Raw genomic sequence first — 10,586 nt, 5'->3', positions numbered from 1 at the left:
CTCAGCTCCAGGAGGACCTAGCCTCTCGCTTACGGGCAGCGCAGGGTCCACAGTGGGTAAGCGCCTGGGTCCCGAGTCAGACTGCCCGGGTTCGAAGTTCAGCTCTGTAATTTGCAGACACAAACGGTATGGCAGGTCGCCTAGCTTTGTTGGGCCTCCCTCGGGAAACGGGGCTAGTCCCAGACAGCGGGAGGGTGGGACTAGAACATGAGGGGAGGGGGCTGTCCGACCCTGCTGTGCTAGGCCTGCCTCACTGCTGGCTGAGGAGTGCCCATTCTGAATGACTGAAGGAGAGAAAGCAGGGACAGAGTGGGGGGACAGGCCGGAGCCTCAGGAGACCCCCTTTGTAGGCAGAGACTCCCCGTGGTGCCTCACTTCCCCTCTTCTTGAGCCCAACTTCAGACCCAAACCCAGACCCACACTTGCTGTCATCCAGTCAATGTGGCGCGGAGTGGCCATGAACCAACCCTGCCATCGAGCCAGCATCAGCTCAGAGCAGCCCTCAGGACAGGCTAGACCGCCTCTGTGGGCTTCTGAGATGCGCCACCCGTATGGGACTAAAAAGCCTTGTCTTTCTCCCCTGGAGTGACTGCTGGTTTCGAACAGCTGACCTTGTGGTTAGCAGCCCAACCCATAACCGCTGTGTCAATGGGACAGAGGAAAACTCCTCCCACATCTTTCTCCTGTAGAGAAGTCGGGGGCTGCAAACTGTTGACATTGCAACTGGTAACCCTGTGTGCCGGGGGTCCTTGTCTGCAGGACATCTCGAGTAAGAGAAATGGGGACCCCGGCTCGGTACAGGTGATGTCTCCAGAAAGGGCTGGTGGGGACCAGGACTTGGGGATATTTTGGAAAGCCAGCAGTGACCATGCGCCAAGAGATCCCCAAGGGTGCCGGCGGTGAGTCCGTGGCTGCTAGCCGAAGGTTGCGGTCTGAACCAACCCAGCAGCCACTGCGAGAGAAAGCTGGATCGGTCTCCGTCCCGAGAGATGCCGGCCTTGGGGGTCCTGTGGGGACTCAGGGGGTGTTGGAGGCCGTGGGTTTAGTCCGTGTTGGGCCCATGGGCAGCGATGACCTTCTCCAGCCCTAGAGGCAGGGGTTCTGCATCCCATTTCACAGATGTTCCTGAGCGGGAGAGCTGCACTTAATGCAGGCCTGCCTGACACCTGCACACAGGGTCCTCGAGCCGCCTCAGAACAGAGCTTCTCCACACCTTGGCGAGGCATGGGGCGCAGGACTCAGACCAAACCCATTTGCAGACAAGGACCCGAGACCCAGAACAGGCGTGGTTTCTCTGAAGTCACCCGATTTAGTGAGGGCAGAGTTAGGGAAGTTCAGGATGAAGTCCCCAGAGGAGGGCAAGAGGGCCACAGAGCCTGTGAAGGGTGGCCCTCTGGGTGTCTTGCCTGCCTGGGGGCTGTCTGGGTGCCCCCCACCGGAGCTCCATGACCCCAGTGGCAGTTTGAGGGATTGGGGAGGGGCAGCATCTCCCCTCCCTGCTGCCTCTTTGGCTGGGATCCAGTCCTGGTTTGTCCCATCTTTGGTGGGGCTTGGCCCTCGGGGGTCTGTAATGATAGGATTTAGGGGGCTCCCAGGGCTGGAAGGGCGAGGTGGCCTCTGTCAGACTCTGAGCCCCCTGACAGAGATGAAATGTCAGAGCCGCACTCAAATGGAAGACTGGTGGCGGCAGGGGGCATTTCCTCCGCTCCTGCATCCCCTCCACCCTCGTCCTCCTCCTCCAGTGGCTGTGGGCACCTGAGGTAGTAGGCATCGGTGAAGCATATCATGTCTCGTGCTGGGCCGGGGCTGGGGAGACAGGAAATGTTCCCATCCTGTCTTTACAGGTGAAGATGCTGAGGCCCAGAGAGGGTGGATAACTTTTCCTGAAGTTTTCAGAAGTGTAGATCCAGAACTGGGCCCAGGCCATCAGAGTCCAGAGCTCTGGACCTCACCCCGGCCTGACCCATGACGCCACCTGCCCACCCATACCAATGGCTGGTAGCGCTTGGGTGCGCCCTACGCTTCCATCCTTTTCACCCATGACTGCTCAGCTGTGGCCCGGTCCTCTGGGCAGGGAGCAGCTCTATTGTCCCCACTTTTCAGATCAGGAGACTGAGGCAGCTCAGATTGGTGACTGATGGACCTTGGTCAAGGCAGAGAAACCAGAAGGCCGGCCTAAAACTCTTGCCTGTCTGAGTCCTTCTGGGGAGGACTCTGGCTTGGAAAGGACCCCTAAGCCTTGCCCAGTGCAGACCCTCCTTTGAAATGGAGAAACGGAACCCCAAGGGAGAACCAGGCCTCATCACAAGCCCACAGCAGATCGTGGGAAGCTCCCTCACAGACCGTTCCGTGGACTAACTGAGGCACGGAAAGGCCCACGGAGCGGTCAGCTCACCCTTAGTGCACAGTCTTTGGGTGTGTGGGGGACTCTGGGCTTCAGTGGGCATGAATGTGGGGTCCTCTCTCATAGGTTCAGATTTCCTACCACTCCAGCCATCAGCCCTTGCCCCTGGCCTACGCGGTGCTCTACCTCACGTGTGTGGGTAAGTCGGGGCATGTTGGGGCCTGGCCAGAAGGACCTTGGCCAATGGCTGGGAGTGGGAGTAGTTGGGCATGACGTCTTTTTACAAAAATCAATTTGTTTCATTTTTTTTATTACTATAAGAAGTTCAACCTTCCTCTAGTTCTTTAATGCTTCCTCCCCGCACCCCACTATCATGACCCCAATTCTATGTTACAAATCTGGCTAGACCAAAACATGTATACTGGCACAAATAAGAGTTTGCAACACAGGGAATCCAGGACAGGTAAATCCCTCAGGACCAATAAGGGGAGCAGCAATACTAGGAGGGTAAGGGAAGGGAGGGGGGAATAAGGGGCAACTGATCACAATGATCCACATATGGCCCTCATCTCAGGGGGACAGACAGCAGAAAAGTGGGTGAAAGGAGATAGCGGTTGGTGTAAGACATGAAAAAAAAATTTATAAATTATCAAGGGAACATGAGGGAGGGAGGGTGGAGGAGAGAGGAGGGCAAATGAGGAGCTCAAGTAGAAAGAAATGTTTTGAAAAAGATGATGGCAACATATGTACAGATGTGTTTGACACAATGGATAGATGTATGGATTGTGATAAGAGCTATGAGAGCCCCCAATAAAATAAACACTAAAATTAAGTAATTCATTTTTTAAAAAGTTCACCTTTAGAAAGCTCAAATAGCCCCAAAGAGCAGGCATTGAAAAGCCAACTTCTTTTCTCCCTTCACCCTAACCATGCCCAGTTCCCCAAACCCAGCACCATACAGTCTACAGGGACCTGGTTTTCCCAATTATCCACGAGCGGATCTATAAACTCCACGTAAGATGATTCCGAGGTTGGCACTGCCTAAGTAGGAGTGGCGTAATGCCACTCTGGTTTAATGTGTGGAGGGCTCTTGTGGACGAGGTTGGCCACATGCGTGAACAGGTGGGTCCGTCAGGGAGTTGAGAACCATGAGTGTCAAGTGGAAAAACTAAGCATCCAAGTCACGCTCATGGAGATGCCCGCGGCCGTGAATGGGCTTATCAGCAGATGCAGTCAAGGAAAGACTCCGTGAAGCTAGGTCAAGAGATGTCCCCAAACTGAAAGAGAGAGAGAGAAAGAAGGCAAACAAAACAATTCCAAACCAGCCAACAAGCCGCAGAGATCCAACCCTGTGGGAGAGTACCCACGTTCTAAACTCAAGGCCCCATCAGCATTTGAATTGTGGAACAGAACGACAGGGCTGCCTTAAAGCACACATGGAAGCCCAGGGGGCCAGGAGAGCGAAGGCCATTTGAAAGAACAGGTGGGGGATTTGCTGCACCGGGGAGCAAGACCACAGCGACGGCCAAACCAGACGCGTTGCCATGGAGACCATTCTGACTCACGGGGATCTACAGGACAGAGCAGAGCAGCCCGCGTGGGCTTCCGGGACTACCTGTCTGGGGGGGTCTCTGCGGATGGAGGCACGTGGAGCACCCTTCTCGGCATCAGCTTCCTCTGCCCCGCGTTGGGAGACGCCTCCGTTTGCCGCATACGACTGGGCATCTTTTCACAGGTCTGCGCAGCATTTCAGATGTCACATGATGCACTTTCAAATTCCCCCTTTTCCTCCCCCGCCCCCCACTCTCCTTCCATTTTCATGTTAGAACCCCAACGAACTTGGTTTATTCAAGGGCAGGAAGAGTGGCTCTGACCCCTGTGTTGTAAAAGCCCCTGCGATCTCCAGGGAGAACTGGTCGGAAGGTGGGGTCGGGGTGGCCGTCACAGGAGCGGCTGAAGGAGCTGAGGCTCAGAGGGCTGAGGCGACCTGGCTGAGGTCACACAGCCGGGGAGGAGCAGAGTCCAGATCCACGTCCACCTCTGTGTGACCCCAAGATCCTGGCGCACTGCCCATCCCCGGTAGAAAGTCAGCTTCACAGGGGACCAGCCAGTCCAGGGGGACCCGGGCTCAGTGCAGGGTGTGCTGGACAGCTAGGGCCCAAGGCAGAGGAGAGCGGTCAGGGAAGGTTTCCTGGAGGGGGCCTGCCATTGGCTCTGAGCTGTTTCCAGGCCCCTCCATCTTCCCCCAGGCAGGTGGGTACCAGACCCTCTGCCACTGGACTGTGTCTTCTTGGCAAGACTTAGACTTGCCCACTCCCAGACACACCCTGAGACGGAGGCTAAGAGGAGGGGGCCACAGATCTGCACTGGCCTCCTGGGACCCTGCATTGACTCTACCTCTGTCTCCCCCTTGCAGACATCACCCTGGATTGTGACCTGAACCGTGAGGGCAGAGGGGACAGGAACTTTTTGGACAAGGTAGGGTACCTCTGGCTGGGCCCAGGAAGGGGAGCTGCATTTAAATGGAGACAAGACATGGATCACCTTCCCTGGTCTCCAGCTGCTGCCTTCTCCTGGGGAGCCCAGTGGAAACCAGTCATGATTACAGAGACCGGGCCTCACTGAGAATGGCCACGCGCAGATGTCCCCAGCCCTGCACTACACCTCGGCTTGTGTGTGTGTGTGGGGGATCCCTTCTAGACTTACAGCCTAGGTCAAGGGTCAGCACACACTATCAAAGCCAGATAGAAGACACCTTAAGCTTTGTGGGCCATGTGGTTTGTCACCCCTGCTCAACTCCACCATGGTGGTGTGAATGCAGCCGTGGACGACACAGAAACCCATGTTCCAAGACAACTTTATTTACAACAGCAAGCAGTGGGCCAGATGTGGCCCGTGGGTAAACTGACTTCCTGGCGCTGGTGATAGGGGCACTCTATAGGAAGGTCTGGGTTTTGCTTTTAGGGAGGTTGAAGCCGTTAAAGATCTCTGGGCTGAGTTGTGGTGACAAGTCATGAAGTAGGGGCACAGGCAGGGGAGAAGGGGTGGGTGCAGTGCCGTGAGGTGTGTGGCCCCATAACCAGGAAGCTGTGGATGGAGCCACATCAGAGACAGCCTTGAAGACAACTGTGTCCCATGGACTTGGTGGTGTGGGATTAGAGAGCCCCTGCTAGTTCTTGAGCAGGGGTGCATCGGTGGAAGGGCACAAGATGTGATTAGCGAGCCGGGAGGCCAGAGCCCTAGCACTGGTCCGATTCTGCATTTGCAGCGGCAGTGGGTCTGGGGGCCCAGTGGATACGGAGCCATACTGCTGGTAAACTGTGACCGGGATGATCCGAGTTATGGCAAACGGGACAACTCTGACCAGCAGGTGCGCTGTCCACAAGGTAAGGGGCCTCGCCGGACCCCAGCCCCAGACAAGGGCTCTGAAGGCAAATGCCAGAATCCCAGCACCATGGACGTCTCAGTGCCCCTCCAACTGCACCCTCAGCAGGCACTGCCCTTCTCCCAGTGCCAGGGGGACCCACATGGTGGGGGGAGGAGAGGGTGCTCACATGATTTAAGCACCTACTGTGTGCTTAGTCTGCCCCCCCCCCATTCACATTCTCCTTTCACCCCCAATGACTTATGACACAAATCCATGTATGCAAAACAGAAGGGTATGTCCTCTTGGAGCCCCTGAGTGGTGCAGACAGTTAATGTACCAGGAGCCCTGGTGGCGTAATGGTTATGCATCGGGTTGGTAACCACAAGGGCAGGAGTTCAAAGTCACAAGCCTCTCTGTGGAAGAAAGATGAGGCTTTCTTCTACTCCTGTAAAGAGTTACAGTCTTGGAAACCCACAGGGGCAGTTTCAGCCTGTCTTATAGGGTCCCTGTGAGTCAGCATTGACTCAATGTCAGTGAGTTTTTTAGTCTGAGCTAACCACAAGGTTGGAGGTTCAAGTCTAAACAGAGGCACCTTGGAAAAAAGGCCTGGTGATCTACTGCTCCCGAAAAACCAGCCATCAAAAATCCCGATGGAGCACAGTTCTGACACGCATGGGGGTCATCCTGGTCAGGCGTCAACTTGACAGTGGCTGGGTTACGAATATCGTCATCTTGATTGGGAAATGAGGATGCTGAAGTGTGGAGGTCCAGAAACGTCCAGCTTAGGGCAGGTCCAGACCTCTCTCTTCTGACCCCGCCCCACCCCCCACCCACTCCCATCCCGCTGGCCTAGATGGTCGGTGATCCCTGACCTCCTTCCAAGTCCACCCGCACCTCCCTGTGTGAAGGCCGCAACTGCGTCTGTGTGTGGCAAGAGCTTCACCCCCCACGGCTCCCAGCCATCTTCAAATGTGGGCCCCACTGCCCCTCACCCCACAAGTGGGGAAGCCAAGGCTTGGGGCACAGTGGGGACAGGGCCCGGCACCAGGGAGCTTTACTCAGTGTCACACTGAGAGTGCGCACTGGGACTCAGACCCTGTCCCTCCCCGGTGTGCCACCTGAGAATCTGTGGTCTGCCAGCAACTGAGCTGGTGGCTCAGCTGTTCTTACTGCCTCTTACGTAACTCACAGCTATCTCCCTGGCTTGCTTGGGATAATTTCCCAGGTGGGCAGAGTGAGGCTGGAAGGCCTAGGCCTGAGACTCTCTGTGCTGGGGGGGAGGGGGACGGGAGTGGAAGATGCTAGAGGGCCGGATGGGCCAGGGGCCCCGGCCAAGGACCTCCGTCTGTCTCTGCAGACCTAGAAGACATGTCTGTCATGGTCCTGCGGACCCATGGCCCTGCTGCCCTCTTTGAAGACCACAAACTTGTCCTCCACACCTCCAGCTACGAAGCCCAGCGGGCACGTGTCTTCCATGCCTGTGGTGAGTTCAAGCTCAGCCGCCTTGCTGTCTGGGCCGTGGGAGAGCGCTGCTGTGGGGGCTGAGGAAGAAGGACCGGGTGTAAGAGCTTAGGGCTGACCTGCTAGTCTAAGTGGACTTTCACACCTTACGTTAGGCATATGAAGAAATGTTTGTGACCCAAAGAAGGCTCAAAGGTGAGCAAAAGTAGAGAGAGCAGAGCAGTGAATGCTCGGGGCCCACCCCCCAGAGACAACCATCACCAAGGTGTCTCTCTTTTCACTCACAGCGCCTTCGGTGTTCTGCTGAGGCCTGCCCCCCACCCACCCCCAATGGCTTAGATTTGTGGAAGACCTGTGCGGTCACGCCACACTCTGAGAACATTTTCTTCATTTCTGTGCTCATTAGCTCCCCGCTCCCCCTTCAGACTCCTTTTGCCATAACCCTAAACATGATTATTCTAGTTACTGTCTCTATAGATTTCCTTATCCTAGATTTCATATAAAGAAAAATATATCCCCCCAAGTCATCAACAATAAAATAAAACACAGGAAAACCTCCATCCAAAAGAAGCAGAACATAGTAAAAACCAGAACAAAATTTAAAATGGGTCAAATAGGAAACCAGATCATACGATGCTAACCTTTAACCTTCCTCCATCTGTGTTCACTCACTTTCTCATGCACTCTGCCTGTGGGGAAGCCTTCCTGGTCAGTGGTCCTAGGGAGGTCGATGGAGGCTCCGTGCTTTCACCTCGTCCACAGCCTTCTGCAAACCTGGTGCTCAGAATTTAAGCTCTAATGCAGTTCCCTCCTCTGACGGTGAATTTTATTAGTTACAATTCTTGGATCACAAAGACTGGTGTACTTCTTCCAGGTGGGCTTGGCTGGGACCTCACTTAGATGGCTGCTTGTTGTAAAACAAGCTTTTAAGGCCCCAGACACTATTCTTTCCGATAGCCGGCACCGTTCACATTCTGCGTCACACTTTGCTAGTCTACTTAAAGTCGATCCTAGATGTGAGGATTTTTCCCTTTCATAATTCGGTGTCCACCCTTTGATAAAATGTTTCATGCAGCCACAGTCTATGGTCTCAGTAAATAAAAATGGGCATACAAAACACCTTTTAAAAAGTACAAATGTGGCGAAGAAAGCTGATGGTGCCCGGCTATCAAAAAGTATAGCGTCTGGGGTCTTAAAGGCTTGAAGGTAATCAAGCAGCCATCAAGCTCAGAAGCAACAAAGCCCACATGGAAGAAGTACACCAGCCTATGCAATCACAAGGTGTCGAAGGGATCAGGTGTAAGGGATCATCAGAACAAAAAATCTTACCATAGTGAATGATGGGGGGAGTGCGGAGTGGAGATCCAAAGTCCATTAGTAGGCCACTGGAGATCCCCTTGCAGAGGGGTCTCGGGGAGGAGACGAGCCAGTCAGGGTGCGATGTAACAACGATGAGAAATACAACTTTCCTCTAGTTCCTAAATGTTTCCTCCCCGCTCCCACTACCATGACTCGAATTCGATCTTGCAAGTCTGGCTAGACCAGAGGAGGTACACTGGTATAGATAGGAACTGAAAATACAGGGAATCCAGGACGGATGAGTCCTATAGGACCAGTGGTGTGAGTGGCGAAACAGTGAGGGTAAAGGGAGAATGGGTAGGAAAGAGGGAACCGATTACATGGAACTGTGTGTGACCTCCTCCCTGGGGGACAGACAACCGAAAAGTGGGTGAAGGGAGACGTCGGACAGGGCAAGATATGACAAAATACGCATTTATAAACTATCAAGGGCTCATGCGGGAGGGGGGAGCGGGGAGGGAGGGGAAAATGAGGACCTAATGTCGGGGGTTTAAGTGGAGAGAAACGTTTTGAGAAACGATGTACAAATGCACTTTACACAATTGATGTGTGTATGGATTGGGATAACAGTTGTATGAGCCCCTAATAAAATGTTAAAAATAAATAAATAAATAAATGGATGAATAAATAAAAGCACATTAGACACACACACACACACACAAACCAAATGTAAACAAGTAATAAGACGCTCGGTTTTAAAGAAGAGTTAACAATACAGAAGCTGTTGTGTTAGCGCTCAGAAGTTGGCTCTGGCTCATGTAGAACAGAGTGAAACATTGCCTGGTCCCACGCCATGTCCACTGTCAGACAAACAGATGGTAGGCTGGAGTCCATGGTTGTTGCGGCTATCAATCTGACTAGCTGCCTCGGCGGGAATGGCCTCTCCCTGCAGCCTCACCAGCACTGAATAGTATGCGCCTTTCTCACCTCTGCCAGTGAGGTGCTAGGCAGGAGCTGCCTGACCTGCGTTTTCTGGCTGGCGAAACTGCGCGTCTTTTACTTCTGTTGTGGCACCCTTTGAAGTCCTCGGGCCCACTAGGACTTCTGGCCACTGGTCGTCCCCTTCCCCAGGTCCCAAGGACTCGTGTGAGGCCTACCTGCATGTGCTAGGCCAGGACAAGGTATCGTACGTGGTGCCCCGCTTCCATGGTGGGGAGGAGCACTTCTTCGTGGAAGGCCTTGCCTTCCCTGATGCCGGCTTCAATGGACTCATCTCCTTCCATGTCACCCTGCTGGACGACTCGAATGAGGTACAGGGAGGCCAGGCAGGGAGGTCAGGCAGGGGGCTCTATTACTGAGAGACACAGGTACACTGGCTTGGGAGACCCCAGACTTCCAGGCTCCCCTGTGGTTCCTCTCCAGAAACAAGGACTCAGAGAAGCAAACGACTTGCTCAGGGGTGACAGGAGGGAAACTGGGGCAGGCACCCAGGCCGCTGAACCCAGTGCTCTTCCCCTTCTCGGCTGCCCCGCAGGATTTCTCCGAGAGCCCGATCTTCACGGACACCGCGGTGTTTCGGGTGGCACCCTGGATCATGACGCCCAGTACCCAGCCGCCCCTGGAGGTCTACGTGTGCCGGTGAGACTGAGGGCTGGGGGGCGTCCTTCGGGCTCTGGTGGCCCCCACAGCCCCAGGCCCCTTTCTGTCCTGAGCCACCCTCCCCGGGCTTGTCTGCAGTGTGAGGAACAACACGTGTTTTGTGAACGCCGTGGCGGAGCTGGCAGAGATGGCAGGCTGCAAGCTGACCATCTGCCCACAGGACGAGAACCGCAATGACCGCTGGATCCAGGTAACCATGGCCACCGAACGCTCGCCCCTCCCCCTCTAGAACCTCTGAACTTCGAGGCGCACATTGCCGCTGGATCCCACACCTGTTCATCCATTCCTGGCCCTCATCGCCTAGACCAGGCGTGGACAACGGAGGACACGTGGCATGTCTGGGGGCATCTGTGGTTGTCAAAGGGTGGTGGTGCTACTGCCAGCTCGTGAGTGGATGACCTCCAGCACCCTACTGTGCACAGGGCAGTCCTAGGGAGCAGAGAGGGAGCTACCCCA

The 10,586-nt window shown here is 54.9% G+C and overlaps 1 protein-coding gene across 1 annotated transcript in view; it reads left to right on the top strand.

Moving 5' to 3' along the window:
- Positions 1 to 10,586, top strand: part of PADI3 (peptidyl arginine deiminase 3) — a 34,076-nt gene that overhangs the window by 8,431 nt on the left and 15,059 nt on the right. The window contains exons 3-9 of the mRNA XM_004705399.2: positions 2,471 to 2,543; positions 4,761 to 4,822; positions 5,613 to 5,730; positions 7,069 to 7,194; positions 9,603 to 9,781; positions 10,006 to 10,109; positions 10,209 to 10,320. Of these exons, the coding sequence (XP_004705456.2) occupies positions 2,471 to 2,543; positions 4,761 to 4,822; positions 5,613 to 5,730; positions 7,069 to 7,194; positions 9,603 to 9,781; positions 10,006 to 10,109; positions 10,209 to 10,320 (774 nt within the window). The remainder of the gene's footprint in view (positions 1 to 2,470; positions 2,544 to 4,760; positions 4,823 to 5,612; positions 5,731 to 7,068; positions 7,195 to 9,602; positions 9,782 to 10,005; positions 10,110 to 10,208; positions 10,321 to 10,586) is intronic.

This window comes from Echinops telfairi, unplaced genomic scaffold, assembly GCF_000313985.2.
Source record: "Echinops telfairi isolate 266 unplaced genomic scaffold, ASM31398v2 ScPeMD7_7457;HRSCAF=8495, whole genome shotgun sequence".
NCBI lineage: Eukaryota > Metazoa > Chordata > Mammalia > Afrosoricida > Tenrecidae > Echinops > Echinops telfairi.
This window is presented reverse-complemented; position numbering and strand designations above follow the sequence as displayed.